This window comes from Bos taurus, chromosome 9, assembly GCF_002263795.3.
Source record: "Bos taurus isolate L1 Dominette 01449 registration number 42190680 breed Hereford chromosome 9, ARS-UCD2.0, whole genome shotgun sequence".
Classification (NCBI taxonomy): domain Eukaryota; kingdom Metazoa; phylum Chordata; class Mammalia; order Artiodactyla; family Bovidae; genus Bos; species Bos taurus.
The window spans coordinates 11,606,375-11,627,469 of record NC_037336.1 but is presented as its reverse complement, the minus strand read 5'-3'; the positions used below and the strand labels follow the sequence as shown (position 1 = coordinate 11,627,469).

The window sequence follows — 21,095 nt, the reverse complement described above, 5'->3', positions numbered from 1 at the left end:
TGACTGACTGACTGAACACACACACATGCATTATAGTTTATATATATAGGTGAATCACTTTGCTGTATATAAGAAATTAACGCAACATTGTAAATCAACTATATTTTAATGAAATATATTTTAAAAATTTGTCTTAAATATACATATATTTAGGAGCCCCCCTGAAACCCTCACCTGTCTGCAATTATTGGGTTCAATTCACACTAAAGACATCTAAATCAATTATAATAATGTTTCTTAAAATTGGACAAGTATCACATAGCTTTCTCTGGAATGATGGACCTGGGGAAAAGCAAGTTAAAGGAAAATTTTAAAAAGTAGAAAACTATTCTAAGGGTTTGTAACTATACATACTATGGCGTTACTGAAAGGAAGTCCTCGAAATTCAGAATTGTGGAGATGTTCCACTTATTTAAAGTAGGCCATCCAAGGGGCTTTCTTATAAGAAGTTAAAATTAAGGAATAATTCTTTGGAGGACAAATATGGAAAAATAAATTTGATGATCGTATACAGTCTTGATAGCTCATTTGGTAAAGAATCTGCCTGCAATGCAGGAGACCCCGGTTTGATTTCTGGGATGGGAAGATCCTCTGGAGAAGGGACAGGCTACCCACTCCAGTACTCTTGGGCTTCCCTTGTGGCTCAGCTGATAAAGAATCTGCCTAGAATGCAGGAGACCTGGGTTCGATCCCTGGGCTGTGAAGATCCCCTGGAGAATGGAAAGGGTACCCACTCCAGTATTCTGGCCTGGAGAATCCCCTGGACTGTATCATCTGCTGCTGCTGCTGCTGCTAAGTCGCTTCAGTTGTGTCTGACTCTGTGCGACCCCAAAGACGGCAACCCACCAGGCTCCCCCGTCCCTGGGATTCTCCAGGCAAGAACACTGCAGTGGGTTGCCATTTCCTTCTCCAGTGCGTGAAAGTGAAAAATGAAAGTGAAGTCACTCAGTCGTATCCAACTCCTAGCGACGCCATGGACTGCAGCCCACCAGGCTCCTCCGTCCATGGGATTTTCCAGGCAAGAGTACTGGAGTGGAGTGCCATTGCCTTCTCCACTGTATCGTCTATGGGGTTGCAAAGAACTGGACACGACTGAACAACTCTCACTTTCACACAGTAGCTGAAGCAACAAAAAATAAGATTTCTTAGAATGAGAATTCTGAATTTTGGTGACTCTTCACAGGAGAGAATATAACCACTGAAAAAGGGGGGAGAAAACACTTGTAAAAGAAGCAATAGGGAGACAAACCAGGCCATCCACTGAAACAAAGAGAAAGTTAACTGAGGTTTGTCACTGTTGGTCAATTACTTTGGGAAGATCAAGAAGAATGAGAAAACTTGTCATCAAATGTAAGATACAATTATGATGCAGTAGAAGAAACATCAATTCCTACACCTGGAAAGTTCAGAGGTGGACTTTCAGTCAAACCCACCCGCTACACAGGCAAACTGAGCCCGAGGGCAAGTCACATTTCATTCCTTCGGTCACTTCGGAATAGAACTATTTTTGTTACCTTGGCTTTGTCAGCCTTTTTTGCCCCTATACCTTGAAACCTGATCTCTGAAACCAGGGTATTCAGTGGAAGTTACTAACAATGCAACTTTTGGGAGGGGGATATTCAAAATTCAGCAAAGATTATAATTGGGATAAAATTTAAACTAAAGGGGTTGAGGGTTTCAGTGGCACTCATTTGAATCTATTACCTGCAAAGCAGTACCTCAATATAATTCTTATGTTTAATTATTGCTGTGTTTTATTCTAAGAAAAGGTAACTCCACTCACGCTAACTATGGGGGAAACTGAGAAGAGACCGACTGTGGAAGCCGTGGAAGAAGATAAGCCATCCCCGAACTTGCAGCAAACACTGGTTTCCTAGAAGGACATTAAGGAGAATTTCCATTTCATCCAAGTGATAAAGCGATTTGAAATCTGGCGGTTAAAGTCCATCCACACCCCCCACTGGAAAGGATCATTTATTACATCAATCCTACAAACCACTAAGCACCAGCGTCAAAAATAAAAGAAGCAAAGGCAATGATAAAACACCTCCTACTCCTAAGGAAGTAGGACCCCAAGGAAGACACATGATTTTCCTTCAAAATGAACAGCCCAACCCCCTGGGACGGCAGAGAGGCAGCTCCTAGACCTTGGCTTATGTAGGTCCTTTCTAATCCTGTGATTTTCAGAAAGACAAACCTCTGTTCTGATAAACAGCTATGTGCACTAGTTCAATTTCTGAATGGCTCAAAATTTCCAATTTCTAATTTATTCATCATTTTGTCCAGTAGAATGTATAATATAAAACATGTAGTTTCCAGGATGCCAAGTTAACTATAAAAAAGCATTTCATGAAAGTGTTTTAGCATAACTAAATTTTGCAATAAGACTTTCACTCTTAAGGAACAAAAAATGGAACTAAGATTATGGCAGGAGAAACAAGTGCTGATATCAGTTGTATATTTCACTTACCTTCGGTTTTCTGCAGTACTCAGCCTAGTAACAAATTATCTAATACGTAAGAACAAATGTTATATAATTTCAGGCAGTCTTTTTTTATATATTTTAGAATACATAAATAACCATCCTCCCTTCTGTGTTTGCTTTCTTCTATATACCTTGTGGACATAAAGCTTTTAAGATTTATGAGAAGTAGAAAATGTTTGAAACTCAAATTTGTATTAAAACATTGTTTGTCGCATGAATACACTGACCCATTTTTTTCTAAAGTAAAAATAACTGCTAGATTTTTTACTTGCATTGAAAATACAGCAATCACAGTCCAATGATTACATCACACACTTTTTCAAGTTGCACAACTGACCTTCTTTTCTATAACAATATGGAGTTAGTCTAAATTAGAAGTAATTGCATTAAGGAACATTTTGAAAAGGAGAATCCTGTTGCTTTTCTTGCATTTCAAACAATTTGGTTCTTTAATACTTCTTTGCATTTCCTTGCATATTTGTAAACACAGCTTAATTTTTTTTCCAAAACATCTGACCACTTTAGAGTTGACAAATGATACCTGTTAGACAGCTGTACAGAAAAGAAGAATAAACTCACACATGGAACAGGTTTCCAGAAACAGAAATAAACATTCTTAGCATCAATACACCGTAAAGCCCATCACAAGACACAGCATGAAGATCAACTCCATCTTTCTAGTAAGAACTTGAGATTTTTGAGTTCATATCACTCACCTGTTTGGCTCAGCTGGGATGTGCTTCTGCTCCTTCGAGACACTATGGCAACCACCTTGGCACTCAGGCTGGACCTCCTCTTCTTCCCACCTGCTCCAACGGTGCCCACAGCTGTGTCCGACTGGCTGCCATCATTATGCTCCAGTGTGTACATCTCTCCGCTCATGCTTGTGCTCTTGGTGATGGCTCTTCCGGAAGTCCCCATCCGTCTGCCTTGCATTTTAGGGGTAAATGAACTATATTTACAAAGTAAAAACATATATGCATCCATAAATTACAGGTCAGCATAACTGAAACTCTAAATCTCATTCATTTTGAAATAATCCAGGCAAAATTCTAGAGTGAAAAGCCCGTTGAGTAGTAGTCCTACAGCTATGAATACTCTTAAGATCACATCACCACTGTCAAATGTTTACTGGATGCAGCTTGAAGCAACAAGCATTTCAACGTAGAGTCATCTATCAACTCCTGGAAGAGAGGAAAAGGAAATGCAACAGATGCTAGCGATTGGGGAGTAAATGTAACTGATCAATTTTGTCAATAGTTCCTCTGTTACTTTCAGGGAAAAGCTAAAATATTTCAGTCGATGAGATAAGTTCATATACATTTCGGAGGGAAAAATATTGTTAAAAATGGATACTCTGAATTTGCCATATGACAAGGTTTAAAAAAAATGAAAACAGCATTTGTGCTGGTTTCTCTTTGGGATTCCAACTCATAGGCACATCTTTTATTCTCTGAGGCTTAGTGAACCCAGGAAAGACTGTTAATCTGGCAAACCCCCCAGCCTCTCTCCTTCTCCTTACTTAGCCCCTCCTGGTCTATCTCCTCCACACGTTTCCTCTCATTTTCATTCTTGGACTCTTCAAACCCACAGGTTCTGAGTCCAGATGTTCTTGTTTTCATTCCTTTCTGCAAAACTTACTTGTCTGTGTCCTGAGCTTGCCTCAGTGTATCTGACAAGATCACTGGACTTCTTTCCCAAATGAATAAATTTCTGCTCAGGTACCATAGAAGGTTAATGGACAAACCTCTCTACCTGCCCAAGCAAAGGTGTGTCCGTGAGCTAGAGTCGAAGGCAGGGCAGAGAGGGCCAGGGGAGTAGGATCCTTTCTATCTTAACTGTGCTACTTATGCATTTACATTATTGACATAGACTATCCAGTTTTTGGTCCAAAAAGTCCTGTTTGATATCTTTGAAATGGCCCTCTTATTTTATGTGTCCTCAAAATATCTGCAAAAACTGGCTCCCATGACCTTTACCACCATCTGGACTTTCTATTTCTTGTCTGGAAATACTAAACATATCATTGAATATAGCTTAAGTGATGACACTTCTTATACAAGCCAGAGTAGACCCTAATATGATGAGAAACAATAAAACAGAAAGCCTTGGTGATCACATAACATGTTTGTGGTTACACACACAATGAGTGTTTCAGCAGAAAGGAAAACTGGTATAGGGGCTCAGAAGGCAGGGAAAACAGAGGACTGTCTGGACCTTAGGATCACTTCAGAGACCGTGAACAGAAACTGAGACCTGATTTGACCAGAATAACTTGGAATGTTAAACCCTAGCTGCGTTTCTTGAATCTGTGCATGTCAACATTCACCGACAGTATTCAGGTATTCACATTGTTTCCCTTTACTCTAATCACCTTTTCATCAAGCCAAATGCTTTTTAAAGCGATTTGCAAATCTGGTAATTTCACTATGCATTTTATGCAGTCTCTTTTTCCAAACATTAAAAAGGCAGTTTTACATATAATAAATTTAACACTGATTTCTGAGAGGTTTATATACCCAACTCTAGTGGACTTCCTTTTCAGATAAATATTACAGCCAATTTATTTCGTGTCCTCACCAATTTATTTGAATGTATTTCCTAACTCTGTGATCCTGCTCAAGTCCTCTCTTAGTGTCTGGTTTCTCTACTATTTTATTCACACGATTCTGCTTGAAGGATATACAGAAATGACAGGATTTGGCCAATTTCACCACTATAATACCCATCTTCAAGCAAACACCTGAGACTGAGAAATCCATAGTTTTCATCTCTCATCAGTCTCCTCAGCACACTCCCCACAGTGGTTACTGAAATCGTCTTTTCTAGTGATTTTATTTTTACCTTTAAAGTACAAATAAACCAACACACACCTTTTTTCTCCACATGATTCATGAAAACAGAATTATATCACAACTCTCAATCTGCATTTTAAAAATCACTGCACAAAAGTACTATTGTTAAATTTTAGATGCTGTTATTTAGGTTATAGAGAAGTTTGAAAGAACAGGAAGGTGTTTTCTATAATAGTTCTATTATAAAAATGTATCCAATGACGAAGAGTCACAAATTTTTCATGGATATTTATTTACAGCAATGAAATGTTCTACGATGTCAACAAATAAAAATTCTGAAAAAAATCAGATAAATCTGTACAGTAAACAATTGCCATTTTTTGGTGGGGGGTGATTTAAGAAGTTATGTTAAAAGTAAGTCTATGAATAAGTAAGACACATTTTTTTCCCTCAAAAAATAAAATATTTTGTTTAGAAGCTCAAAAATCATTATTACGTGATCTGAATAGTTTCCTGAAGAATCTACAGCATCATATGTTCAAATGGAACATGTTAGGGCATTTTCAATTCTGTCAGCTAACTGAAGGGAGAAGTTTGGAGTTGGGTCTAATCAGCCAGATCAATTAAACTAAAGGAAAGGTCAGAGTCTTAGCACAGATTTACCTCTGTTTGCCTGTTTCTCCTTTATTCTGCTTCCATTATCCAAAAACTGATTCCTGTCCTTTAGATGTGCCTGAGTCCTTCAAGGTGCCCTGGAAGGGCTTTTGCCTTATAAAGCTTTTTTGGGGTCTCTGTCAAGCACTGACTGCTACCTCCCACCCCTGTATTTTATATTTTGTACCGGTCACATTATGACTTGGATACCTAATATCAGCACACACTAAACATTTGCAGCATTCCTCCCATTGCTGAGTAAAGTGAAGTTCAGTCCTTTGCTCAGCTGTGTCTAACTCCTTGCAGTTCCATGAACTGTAGCCTGCCCAGCTCCTCTGTCAATAGAATTTTCCAGGCAAGAACACTGGAGAGGGTTGCCATTTCTTCCTGCAGGGGATCTTCCCAACCAAGGGATCAAAGCCAGCCCATGTCTCCTGTGTCTCCTGTATTGGTAGGTGGATTCTTTACCCATCTGGGAAGCCCCTAAATTGAAGCTGAATAAGTGAGTTCTCACTATACAAACAGGCTGACACAACCCATATTTAAAGATCAAACAAAAAACCCTCCTTCCTCCTTTGGAAGACTCTCCCCTAGCTCCTGACCTTGTGCTGAAACCTCTGGGTTGTACATCCACTCTCTCTCTATTCTCTCCTAAACTAAGCAAAACCAGGCTCTGTCACCAGCACTTCATCCATTCTGCCTTTTCCTTTCATCAAAGTCGAAAAATGACTCCACATGACAAAATCCTACTATTTTTCAGTCCTCATCTCTTTGACATCTTCATACATCATGTATTAGACAAAGCATTTGATTTTGTTGATCCTGGGACACTCTGGTCTCATAGGTTTTCCCACCTTGTGCCTCCTGGCAAGACTTTCATTCTCTTTCATCACTAAAACCGGAGTTCTCGACACCTGCTCCCCACACCTCTATAACTTCAGGAGACTGACCCTCTAGGTGTCTCAGCTGGTTCCAGGTTTTACTTTCTTCTATGTTCTGCCAATTTTCATGGCTTTTCTCCACCTCATTGCAGGCCTTGACTCTGAATTTATGTACCTTTCTTGTGAACTGCTTGGGTTTATCTGATAAGGCTCTCAAAAATGTGTTCAACCCAATGAAAAAACTGCCTTTTCTAATCTTGCACATTACATTAAGGGTATGCCACTTACCCAGCTGCTCAGAGTAATACCTGCCTTCTACCTGTTAAGAAAGGAAAAATCTAAACTTGGAAATGAGATTAGGAAAAAAAAAATCTGGTTTACCTCTTAATGCCATGTTTAAGGATTATCTACTAAGCACCTCAAGGGCCTACAAGCATCTGACTCTCTGAGGGAATGGAATATTTATTGACTTATTATTTACTCTTATAATAATTATGGTGCAAAAATTTTACAACTCTGTAAAAGATGCTATGAAGACGGGTCACAAACAGTAGGACATGACTAGGTGACTGAACAACAAAAAAGATGTTAACTTGAAAAGAACTTATAAGGAGCAAATGATCACTACCTGGTAGTGAGGATAACTCCAAAGGATAGGGTTTTATTGACCTAGAGAACATGATCCAGTTGGGATCAAACTGGACAATGTTCCAGCATTTTCACTTTTTTTTCCCTAATGACTATATATTTGTGTCTATATGCACATCATCTGAGTAACCAGTTTGTTTCTCTGTTGGTTTGCTCACTAATGAGTTAAAATTTTGACATTTCCTATATACTTTTCTGACAACTGTTTTAAATTTGGGGATTATGTTTTAAGAGTGTCAGAGATCCTGTAAAAATGCCCAGACGGACATTTGCTGGACCTCTGGGGAGGGCGCCCCATGAATGCTCTGAGCCCAGTGATGCCTTTTTCAGGCTCCTGAATTTAATATCAAGAGACAAGAGAACGTTGCTTTCAATCTCTGTTTTGTGTTCTTAACTCTGGCCTTGTTTTGTTTGCTGCTGGTTCTGCTTCCTGCTGAATCTGGCTCTTCTTTTGCTTTGTCTGTGGCAGTGGCAGCAACAATAGAGGGTCTGTCTACAGATGAAATCGGGTCGATAGAAAATCTCAGAGGTGTATTGAGAGCTTGGTGGCAGATGACAGAAACTCTGGTTTTTCTGTCTGTTAGTAAGCTACAAAAGTTCATATCATTCAAGAAAATGTCTTGTCCATAATAAAGAACAGCCCTTCATGTTCTGGGATTAGGTTTCTGTGTCCATTTCCATCTATGTCAAGTGGTAAAACTGGAACTACTAGTTTTCTCTGCATGTTTTAAAAAAAGTCATTTCAATTGGTGAAAATAGTCTCTCACTTTCTGTACCCTAGGAATACTGGTCTGGGCAGACAGATATCAACTGAACAGAGCTCCTGCTCTGATTGATCTATGTAGACATAGTTCTCATGCAGTTAGCTAAAGAATTCCCAGGGGGAAAAAAGAAACTGAACTTCTAATACTGTGAATATGCTTCTCTTTCAAGAAAAAGCCATTTTTAAGAAATGGATGACTCAAAAGAATTTTAATATAAGAATCTGAATCCACAATCAAAGTGAATTATTTGAAATATCAAACAAGTTTGATAAATTTGGCTTAAAAGAAGCTTTATGAAAACCATGATGAGAGGCCACTTTGCAAGCACAGGACAGCTACAGTAAAAAGGGGATGCTAACAGGCGCTGACGAGAATCTGAAGAAACTGGACGCCTCATACACAGCTGGTGGCAGTGTAAAATGATGCAGTCACTTTGGAAATAGTTTGGCAGTTTAGTTAAACTAAAACTTAGAGTTTTAAACTAAAACAAAACTTAGAGTTAAATTAAACTTTGAGTTGCCATACTACTTAGTAATTTCATTCCTATCACATCTGTGAAAGTGAAGTCCCTCAGTTGTGTCCGACCCTTTGAGACCCCATGGACTGTAGCCCACCAGGCTCCTCCGTCCATGGGATTCTCCAGGCAAGAATACTAGAGTGGGATGCGGGATGCCATTTCCTTCCAGGGATCGAACCTGGGTCTCTATCCTTGAAGGCAGATGGTTTAACCTCTGAGCCACCAGGGAAGCCCATGAGAGATACATTCATGAGCTGAATTGAAAACATATCCAAACACTGACATAGGAACATTCAGATCAGCATTATTCATAACACTTTAAAAAAGGAAACAACCCAAATGCCTATCAAATGATGAATGGAAACGTGTTTTATCCATACCATGGAATATTATTACTCATAAAAATGAATGGTACATGTTACAAAGTTGGAAACATTATACTATATGAAAGAAGTCAGCTACAGAAGGTCACATACTATATGGGTGCATGTGTGTTAAGTCGCTTCAGTCATGTCTGATTCTGTGTGTCCTCGTGGACTGTAGCCTGCCAGGCTCCTTTGTCCATGGGATTCTCCAGGCAAGAATACTGGAGTGGGTTGCCATGTCCTCCTCCAGGGGATCTTCCCAGCCCAGGGATCGAACCGGCATCTCTTACATCTCCTGCATTGGCAGGCAGGTTCTTTACTACTAGCGCCACCTGGGAAGCTCATATACTGTATAATTTCATCTAAATTAAATGCCAAATCAAGAGACAAATGTAGATAAGTGATGACCAGGGGCTAGAAGAACAGGGGGAGGGGTATATGCCAAGGGTTATGGGTTTCTTTGGGAGATGAAAAAAATGTTCTCAAGTTACATGGTGGTGATGGTTGCATAGCTAATTGTGAATATACTAAAAACTACTGAACTGTGTTATATGTACCATAATCCCAAACTCCTAATTTATTCTTCCCCCTTTCCCCTTCAGTGGCCTTAAGTTTGTTTTCTATGTCTGCTAGTTTGTTTTTGTTTTATAAATAAGCTCATCTGTACTTTTACATTTCATATATAAACTGATAAATTTATATATGTCTTTCTCTGACTTCACTTAGTATGATAATCTGTAGTTCCATCCATGTTATTCCAAATGGCATTGCTTTCATTCTCATTTATGGCTGAGTAAGATGGTGACTGCAGTCATGAAATTAAAAGACACTTACTCCTTGGAAGGAAAGTTATGACCAACCTAGATAGCATATTCAAAAGCAGAGACATTACTTTGCTAACAAAGGTCCGTCTAGTCAAGGCTATGGTTTTTCCTGTGGTCATGTATGGATGTGAGAGTTGGACTGTGAAGAAGGCTGAGCATCGAAGAATTGATGCTTTTGAACTGTGGTGTTGGAGAAGACTCTTGAGAGTCCCTTGGACTGCAAGGAGATCCAACCAGTCCATCCTAAAGGAGATCAGCCCTGGGATTTCTTTGGAAGGAATGATGCTAAAGCTGAAACTCCAGTACTTTGGCCACCTCATGCGAGTTGGTGATGGACAGGGAGGCCTGGCGTGCTGCAATTCATGGGGTTGCAAAGAGTCGGACACGACTGAGTGACTGAACTGAACTGAATATTGTGTTTTATACACACACACACACACACACACCCCATATTTTCTTTATCCATTCCTCTGTCAATAGATAGTTAGCTTGTTTCCTGTCTTGGTTATTGTAAATAGTGCTGCTATGAACACTGTAGAGGTGCATGTATCTTTTTGAATTAGAGTTTTTTTCTTCTCTAGATATATGTCCATGGTGGGACTGCTGGGTTATATGGCAGTTCTATTTTTAGGTTTTAGGGAACTTGCATGCTCTTCTCCATACCATTGTACCAATTAAATTCCCACCAACAGTGTGGGAGAATTCCCCTTTTTTCCACATCCTTTTCAACATTTATTATTTATAGATTTTTGGCTGATGGCCATTCTGACTGGTGTGAGGGGACACCTCTTTGTAATTTTAATTTGCATTTCTCTGATAATTAATGACATTGAGCATCTTTTCATGTGTCTTTTGGCATCTATATGTCTCTTTGGGAGAAATATCTATTTAGGTCTTCTGCCCATTTTTGATTGAGTTGTTTGTAGGATGTTTATTATATGTGCTGCTACTTGCTAGGCTGCAAAATTGCTTGTATATGACAGACAAATTGTCATGCTCAATTATCTACCTCCAGATTTTCTCTATCAAATAGAAGCTGAGGTTAAAAGTTGATCAATGGGAAGGAAATCTAAAACAGAGGGGATGTATGTATACATATAACTGATTCAGTCTGCTGTACAGCAGAAACTAATACAATATTTTGAAGTTAACTATACTCCATTAAATTTCTTTAAAAGTTGCAATTAGTACAGATGGTTCTTTTTAAACTATAAAAAGTGACAAAAATATACCACATATTCAAGACAGTAGATGTGTTTTTATTTATTATATAAAGTAAGGAAATCCTTCTTTACAGTAAAATACTGGAATATAAATAGGGATGGTAAACAACAGAAGGTGGGTGAATATATTAAATTGTAGGAGGTTCGAGGAAAATAAACTATTTACTCTTGTCTGTTGTAAACAGTAAGTCTAAAGTGAAAACAAAAGCAGAACTTTAACTAATTGGCTCTATTTAATGGAAATCTTCATAATATATAACAAAGATGTATGAACCATTTACTGACAAATATTACATTAATGCAAGATTAGAATTGGGTTTTCTGTTAAAATGAAGAATCAATATGCACTTAATCAAATCAATAGGACTTCCCTGGTGGCTTAGCAGTAAAGAAACTGCCTGTAATGCAAGAGATGTGTGTTTGATCCCTGGGTCAGGAAGATCCCCTGGAGAAGGAAATGGTAACCCACTCCTGTGTTCTTGGCTGAGAAATCCCATGGACAGAGGAGTCTGGCAGTTCATGGGGTCACAAAAGAGTTAGACACAACTCAGTGACCAAACAAATCAAATCAATTATGCTCAATATTAAGACACATCAAATTTTATGTATTTTAAGAAAGAAAAATGCCATCAACTGTAAAATATATATATGGAATTCATATATTGCATAGTACCTACCAGTGTGCATTGTATTAATAGAGCCAATGAAATTACGGTAACAGGCAATGTAGAAACTCATTTTAATCAAGCGTTGTTTTAAAGGTTGATAAAATGAAGCTGGAACCCTGAGAGCTCACTTTCCCTAAAGTAGACAAAAAGACTTTGCATTACCTATAGACATCCCAGAGACCAACCACACAGGAACCAAACCTGCACCTTTCATTGTCATACTCTGTCTCCTTATTCTAATATAAGATGACTGGCATGTAATTTGGGAACAGAATGAAAAAAAAAATGGGCCTGATACAGCTTCTAATTTTCAGAAAGTAAGGCAACTTTTAGGAAAAGTTTATGAGACACTACGTAAAGATGATTTCCACTCTTAATAATAAATTTAGCCTAAAAATCATAATCAATTTCTGTATCTTGGACACACCAAAAGAAGGTAGACGACTACCATGACTCCACCCTAAGGCCAAAAAAGGATAAGTAATTTAAAGCATATGAAAAGATGGCTATAATACACACAAATTCACCGCTGCTGCTGCTAAGTCGCTTCAGTCGTGTCCGACTCTGTGCAACCCCATAGACGGCAGGCAGCCCACCAGGCCCCTCCGTCCATGGGATTTTCCAGGACAAATTCACTATATGTTTTCAAATAAATCAGAAATCTCCTCAAATTATTTGAGTCCTACACTTGTTTGGATCAATATACAAGTTGTTAATGATAAATGGTCAACACAAAAGGAATTTGCTGATCAAGAAACCCCCAGGCATCTCACTCATAATTTCTAGGAGTTAAAAATCTGGGACTGATAACAGGATGGTGTCAAATTCCATCTAAGCTTATCCACTGGACCTATTTTGACAGCAGCATCACTTTAGAACCAAGGGATGTGCTCAAGTTAGATCGCTATTTACATTCGATCCCTCAAATAGCCAGACCTTTTGAAGTAGTTGTGTCTGTGTAATTCTTATTGAATTTCACTCACACACAACTGGATTTATCTATGAGCCTATAAACACTCTTCATATTGAGGACTTAGATATTATTGATCGATCCCTATTCATTTAGTTTATTTCTAATTAGCTTACCTACTTGGAATTATTCTTAGGTATTTCATGTTTCTAATTATACTGTATTGATGTATTTTATAAATTTCATGTCCTAATGTTTGTTGCTGGCACATAAAAGCACAACCGATTTGTTACTGTTGTTGTTACTGTTATTATTGCCAACTCTCCCCCATATGTTGTTCCTGTTACTTTTATTCTTACTACCCCTCCCGTGTATTCCCTATTTCTTCTTCCAGTTTGCTCCCAACCAGAGACTTTTTCCTTCCACATGAAGAGTAGGTTGGCTGGTGATGAATTCTTAGAAATTTCATCCATTCATCCTTGCACTATCTGAAGGATATTTTCACTGAGTAACATGTACCATGGAGAAGGCAATGGCAACCCACTCCAGTGTTCTTGCCTGGAGAATCCCAGGGACGGGGGAGCCTGGTGGGCTGCCGCCTATGGGGTTGCACAGAGTCGGACACGACTGAAGCGACTTAGCAGCAGCAGCTGCAACATGTACCAAGCATAAACAGTAGGTCTGATGTTTTTCTTTTTTTCTCTACCATTCTTCTTTTCATTCCATGGGTTTGGGGTTTTGATAACATCTGCTGAATTTCCAGCCAAAGTCTCACTGTTTCTTTCCTGAACATAATCTCTTTCTCCCCTCCCTAGGATTATTTTAAGAAAAATCGTTTTCCTTGTTAGTTGGTTGGTCCTTTTCTTCATTAATTTAAGTTAGATGCCAGACTTTGTGGGTGAAAACCTACAGAGGCTTTGGATGATATTATTTTCCTCCAACAGGAGTGAAATTGTTTTTGATTGGCAGAGAGAATAAGTCCTGCTCCTGTTCAGAGCTGTGCTTAAAGAAAGGTCTGCTGTTACTTGAGAGTGTGATGCTATTTCCAGAGTTTGGCCCTCCTGGAATTTGTCCAGGACACCAAAGTGTTTCCCATGCACTTGAAGTGGGCATGGGGTCTCCCAGCACCTGGCAGCTGCTGGAGAGTTTGCTCAGAAGTTCATCCTCCAGCTGCTGCTGTTTGGTTAATTTCTTGGTTAATTTCTGTGCATGCACAGCTCAGCAGTCAATAAATTAGGGAAATCTGTTACAAACTGTGGGACTGCCTCTTCCCAACTCAGTTTCCAACTTCTCTGTCAGTTCCTGTACTGTGACATCTGTATCCTCACCCCAGGAAGATGCCGCTCTTTGCTTGGTTGCACTTATCTCACACGCTAGTAAAGTGATGCTCAAAATTCTCCAAGCCAGGCTTCAGCAATACATGAACCATGAACTTCCAGATGTTCAAGCTGGTTTTACAAAAGGCAGAGGAACCAGAGATCAAATTGCCAACATCTGATGGATCATCGAAAAAGCAAGAGAGTTCCAGAAAAAAATATCTATTTCTGCTTTATTGACTATGCCAAAGCCTTTGACTGTGTGGATCACAATAAACTGTGGAAAATTCTGAAAGAGATGGGAATACCAGACCACCTGACCTATCTCTTTCGACACCTGTATGCAGGTCAGGAAGCAACATTTAGAACTGGACATGGAACAAAAGACTGGTTCCAAATAGGAAAAGGAGTACGTCAAGGCTGTATATTGTCACCCTCCTTCTTTAACTGATATGCAGAGTACGTCATGAGAAACGCTGGGCTGGAGGAAGCACAAGCTGGAATCAAGATTGCTGGGAGAAATATCAATAACCTCAGATATGCAGATGACATGACCTTTATGGAAAAAAGTGAAGAAGAACTAAATAGCCTCTTGATGAAAGTGAAAGAGGAGAGTGAAAAAGTTAGCTTAAAGTTCAATATTCAGAAAACTAAGATCATGGCATCTGGTCCCAACACTTCATGGTAAATAGATGGGGAAACAGTGGCTGACTTTATTTTTTGGGGTTCCAAAATCACTGCAGATGGTGACTGCAGAAATTAAATTAAAAGATGCTTACTCCTTGGAAGGAAAGTTATGACAAACCTAGACAGCATATTAAAAAGCAGAGACATTACTTTGTCAACAAAGAATACTTTCCACAGACCTGGTCACTAACTCTCAGTCCTGCTGTTTCTAACATGCCATTAAACCCACCTATTAAATGTACTGTTAGGGTTTTTTTTTGGGGGGGCATTTTTTAGTTTAAAATTATCACTCAATTTGTAAAAAAGGTCTGTCTAGCCACGTTTTTCCAGTAGTCATGTATGGATGTGAGAGTTGGACTACAAAGAAAGCAGAGCACTGAAGAATTGATGCTTTTGAACTGTGGTGTTGGAGAAGACTCTTGAGAGTCCCTTGGACTGCAAGGAGATCCAACCAGTCCATCCTAAAGGAGATCAGTCCTGAGTGTTCATTGGAAGGACTGATGTTGAAGCTGAAACTAATACTTTGGCCACCTGATGCAAAGAGCTGACCCATTTGAAAAGACTCTGACGCTGGGAAATATTGAGGGCAGGAGGAGAAGGGGACGCCAGAGGATGAGATGGTTGGATGGCATCACCAACTCAATGGACGTGAGTTTGGTGATGGACAGGGAGGCCTGGTGTGCTGCGGTTCATGGGGTCACAAAGAGTCGGATACAACTGAGCGACTGAACTGATCTGAACTGAATATCTGTGTCACTGGATTGCAAAGTCCCTCCAGAGGAAAAGGGGTCCATGTGGCATTACTTTATGTCCTTTTCTTCTTTCAAGGGTTGCAGCCCCTTCAATTTCTTTGTCTGAAATATTGCTTATAAGTGCTGTCAAATAGTTTTTTATCTGTTCATCTGTTTTGGTTTAGTTTTTATAGCTTTGTAGGAGAGATGATCCATCTGATACCAGCTACTTCGTCACACCTGCAACTGGACAGGCTGTGTCAACTCACTCCTTACTTTTGAATAAGTTTAGAGTCATCAGGACCACAGGTGGTGTCAAAATCTCCACTTGGTGAGTAATGAAGAGGTATGTGTTATAGGGCTGTAGCAATTCATTTCTTTGCAAACTACACTGGGTAGTGTTTTCCAACTTGCTTCTATTCACAGTTCCCTGACAGGCTGTAGGTGACACACAGCCTGGCAGACCGGCAAGGCTTCTCCTCTGAGCAGATGTCAGCTGCTCCTCTGAGGTATGAATCACTGCTTCAGGATGTCCCAGGTCTGGAAGTTCTCTAGTTCCCACAGATCTGAGGTGCACATTTTAACTGGGCTTTTTAAGGCTATGCCATTTAGAGAACTCTACATTATTCAGGAGCTGAATAAGTCAGCATCTACTCTTGGTATTTCTCCTCCTTTTAGTACAGATTTCACTGGATTTGAAAGGTGTTTTCTATAGTTTATAATTTAAGGATGCTGTTGTCTCCTAGTTTCATAGTAGACAAAAGTTTAATCTTCTTCTTACAAAATTTGGGTAGCTTTCAGTTGGCAATTAGAGATGAATAAAAATATCTATTGTCTTCAATCTGCAGTCTGTGATCATGAGTTCTATTTAGGAAGTAAAATCTATTGTATTACTCGATGACTGGCTTGAACACAAATTCTTTATGAGAGTGATTAAGTCTCCCAAAGGTAATCACTGGTTCCTGGAGGCGGGAGGAATGAAAAGATCTCAGGTAACACACCGGTTGGGTCCTCCAAGAAGCCACAGTGTATCAAGACAAACACAGAGTACCTGTGAGGTTAAAATGTCATGTGGGGAGGTCTTTAGGGAAAGAACATCCAGAAATATAGTGGGGGCTGATAATGCTACAAATAAAGTGTTAGAAAGAGGACTGGGAGGAGTTAAAACTAGGGCAGCTTCCAACTTTTTGATTTGGAAACTAGGTGGTTAATGGGGTAGAAAGAATATACTTATTCTGTTCAAATACTAAATCAATCAATCATTTGTTTATTATTATTCTAAGAAACATTTAAGGACCTTAGTGATTATAAATAATGAACTAACTATATACACATGTATTTCCAGTCTATCATGAATTCAACCAAATATACATGTGTGTGTACACACACACACTGTTCAACAAAAGCTGGTGTGTCTACAATATTCAGTAAATACTGAAACATTAGAAAATAAAAGGGAACCTTCCTACATTGTTGGTGGGAATGCAGCCACTATGGAGAACAGTATGGCTGTTGTTCAAAAAATGAAAAGGAGAAGTACCATATGATGTACCAATCCCACTCCAGAGGAAACCATAATTCAAAGCAATACAGGCACTTCAGTGTTCCTTGCAGCACTATTTGCAGTAGCCAAGACATGGAAGCAACCCCGGTGTCCATCCACAGATGAATGGATAAAGAAAATGTGGTACATATATGCAATGGAATATTACTCAATCATAAAAAATGAAATTTTGCCAATGTTAGCAATATGGCTGCAAGTAGAAATGATCATTTTAAGTGAAGTAAGTCAGAAAAAGACAAATATTATATGATATCATTTATGTGGAATCCAAAAAGTGATATAAATGAACTTATTGACAAAATAGAAGTAGACTCACAGATAAAGAAAAACTTACTGTTACCAAAATGGAAAGCGGGTAGGGAAGGGATAAAATATGAGTTTGGATTAACAAACACACACTAAAATATTTATATATATATATATAAATTAGATAAACAACAAGGATCAACTATATAGCAAACTATATATATTCAATATCTCATAATAACCTATAATGGAAATGAATAGGAAAAAAATATACATACATGTATATGTGTATGTGTATATACACATATATACATATACATACATACATATATATATACATACATATACATACATATACACATATATATGTGTGAGTGCATGCATGCTAAGTGGCTTCAGTCGTGTCCAGCTCTTTGCAACTCTAATGGACTGTAGCCCTCCAGGCTCCTCTGTCCATGGGATTCTCCAGGTAAGAACACTGGAGTGGGTTGCCATGCCCTCTTCTAGGAGATCTTCCTGACCCAGGGATCAAACCCATGTCTCTGAGGTCTCCTGCTTTGGCAGGTGGGTTCTTCACCACTAGTGCCACACGGAAACCATTCCCCTCATATACATACATGTGTACACACACACACACACACACACACACATAAATGTAACTGAATCACATTGCTGTATACCTGAAACATAGCAAATCAAACTAAAGTAAAAAAAATATATAAAAAAGTAAATACTTTCTCATATCATGTATGAACCATAAAATAGTATAAATGAGTCACAAAATGATAAAGTCAGAAAGCTGAAGATGGACACACAAGTGATTTCATAATGTAACTGCTGTTTTAGTTTACAAAGGAACAAAGATCATCAATTATTTTGGATGATGCAAATAACTTAGAAAACATTTCCACTAATTATAGGAAGCTAGGGCATAAGGTCTTTTGAGAATCCTTCAAGGTCTAGGGTTTTGAGTCATTAAACTGGGTATGTACTATGCATTCAGTCAGTGAGTGCTGATTATACCAATTTCATTATTGTGTCTGTGCTTTACGATGTCCTGGTTGAAATCAAGGTAATCATATTTAAAAATGAGTAAATAAATGTAGCTCTAAGTGATTATTTTCTTTAAAAAATGATAAAGTAAAAAAAAGCCTTTACAATTTTTACCATATTGTTTTAAATTTAAGTTACCAAGTGTAGTATGAAATCTGTTAAGTATGTATGCTAAAGCAATGGATTTGAAAGTAAAATATATTATTTATATAGTATGTATCATACTGTGTAAAGCTATTGTACTAAAAAGCAATCCCAAGCACTTCTTTTACTTCATACACCAGGTGTATGATTCATAAATAAAATATGCAGTGGGAAAAAAGACCATCTAAGCTCAACATAGACCTAGCAGTCTGCAAGTTTCCTTTTTCTTTGAAATAGATTTTTTTCCTAATGTATCATGCCAAGGACTTGCAACATACTAGACAAACCATTGGCCAAATTATGATACTATCTGAATTAAAAATACTTAATAGCTAAAGAATTAGAACTGAATCTCATATTTTAATTTTTTCCTTCAAATGATAGCACTAGAAATTATTGTGCCACATTTGTTTTAAAATATGCTTTTTTAAAGGCACTGATATTTCCTCTTTATATTTAATGATATATTTCATAAGTCTTGAATTAATAAAACAAATCCTAGTAAAACTGCTCTCTCGGAAGGGTAAAGCTCAGAGCCCTGCTATCTGAGTCTCCTCTTCTTATCCTTTAATATTCCTGTTTCAAACCTGTATGTGGCAATTTGCAGACAGTTACTGTTCATTAGAGTACCACAGTCCAGGGGCATGACTCTGAAAATTTCCACACTAATGAAATTGGACTTCTCCAAGCCAACATACACTCATTCAGCTCATCATAAAGCCCAGTCAAGTGGAAAAGTTAAATATTAATAATCAAAATCTGGATAATAAAAAAAAAAAAGAAAGGTGTTGTGTCATACCTTATGTAGTCATCTGACCTGTGACAGATGTAAGGATAACTTTTAAAAGACAAAGTAACTCACTTAATTCTTGACATTTGTGTGCAGTAGCTGAGTTATAAACATGCAGCATAACTACCCTTCATTCTATTCTCTCACAGTCCTGTGAGGCAGGAGTGGCAGGTTGAGTCTCATTTCTCAGATGAATATATGCATCCTAATATTACATATATACTATGAGTCGGTTTTGCTTTGCACCATATAATTGGCATCAAGTAGATGGCATTCCACTCCTGTACTCTTGCCGGGAAAACCACATGGACGGAGGAGCCCGGTGGGCTGCAGTCCATGGGGTCGCTAAGAGTCGGACACGACTGAGCGATTTCACTTTCACTTTTCACTTTCATGCATTGGAAAAGGAAATGGAACCCACTCCAGTACTCTTGCCTGGAGAATCCCAGGGACGGGGGAGCCTGGTGGGCTGCCGTCTATGGGGTCGCACAGATTCGGACACAACTGAAGCAACTTAGCAGCAGCAGTAGCAGCAGCATGGTACCTCCATGTAATAGAGACTCAATAAATGACTGGTAAGGGATGAATGAATGAATGAATGGATGGCTAAACAGAAAAGTAAATTCAGCTCTACAGAAGTAGTGTACATGTTGAAGTTTTCAATACTGGTTAGTGATAGTATCAAAGCAGATATAGACAGATAGACTGATAGATATAGATAGATGCTAGAGAGATAATGATAGACAGACAGATGCTGCTGCTGCTGCTGCTAAGTCGCTTCAGTCGTGTCTGACTCTGTGCGACCCCATAGACAGCAGCCCATCATGCTCCACCCTCCCCGGGATTCTCCAGGCAAGAACACTGGAGCGGGTTGCCATTTCCTTCTCCAGTGCATGAAAGTGAAAAGTGAAAGTGAAGTCGCTCAGTCGTGACTGACTCTTAGTGACCCCATGGACGGCAGCCTACCAGGCTCCTTCGTCCATGGGATTTTCCAGGCAAGAGTACTGGAGTGGGGTGCCATTGCCTTTTCCATAGACAGATGATAGGTAGATAAATAGACAGATAGACCTATAGATAGGTAGATATAGACAGATGCTAGAGAGACAGATGCTAGAGAGACAGATAACAGGTAGATAGATAATAGAGTAGACAGATAGTAGATAGTGTCTGCATGTACTTTCAGTTCTTTATTTACTCTGCATATACTATCTATTTAGTACGTTGTGTGTGCTAAATTGCATCAGTCATGTGTGACTCTTTGCAACCTTATGGACTGCAGCCTGCCAGGCTCCTCTGTCCATGGAATTCTCCAGGCAAGAATACTGGAGTGGGTTGCCATGCCCTCCTCCAGGGGCTCTTCCTGACCAGGGATCAAAGCTGAGTCTCTTAAGTCTCTGCCATTGGCAGGCAGGTTCCTTACCATTAGTGCCACCTGGGAAGCCCATTAGTACTTTACTTCCTACTAAATAATCATCTACTTCCCCTTTTTCACACCCTTCTGAATCCCTCAACTTCCTCACACGGGCTCTTGCTATGTTTCCAAGTGTCCTTTTTCATACCTGAGATGCAAACCTGACCACTTTCTGGAACTAGGAACTTATATTAGATAAAACCATACATAAGTAACTGATACAAGTAACTATAAACTAACATTGTAAGTGTGATAATACAACTAAATACTTTTTACTATTTAATATTATTAAATAATATCATTTAATATATGGCAAATAATGCTAAAAATTAGATATTTAGCATTCATTTTATATCACTAAAGTAAATGTAAATATTAAGAATTTCTTATAGTTTATCTTTTCTATGTTTTAATAAAGT

The 21,095-nt window shown here is 38.7% G+C and overlaps 1 protein-coding gene across 48 annotated transcripts in view; it reads right to left on the bottom strand.

Annotated features, from left to right (window-relative positions):
* RIMS1 (regulating synaptic membrane exocytosis 1) overlaps window positions 1-21,095 on the bottom strand; it is a 249,200-nt gene that overhangs the window by 69,976 nt on the left and 158,129 nt on the right. For 25 of the 48 annotated variants that reach the window (XM_015472747.3, XM_015472748.3, XM_024996879.2 and 22 more), the window contains one exon: window positions 3,202-3,437. The exons of 13 other annotated variants lie outside the window; for them this stretch is intronic. In XM_015472747.3, the coding sequence (XP_015328233.3) occupies window positions 3,202-3,437 (236 nt within the window). Of the gene's footprint in view, window positions 1-3,201; window positions 3,438-21,095 lie in introns of those variants that run through there. 10 more of the 48 variants (XM_015472749.3, XM_024996882.2, XM_024996887.2 and 7 more) reach the window with 2 other exon arrangements.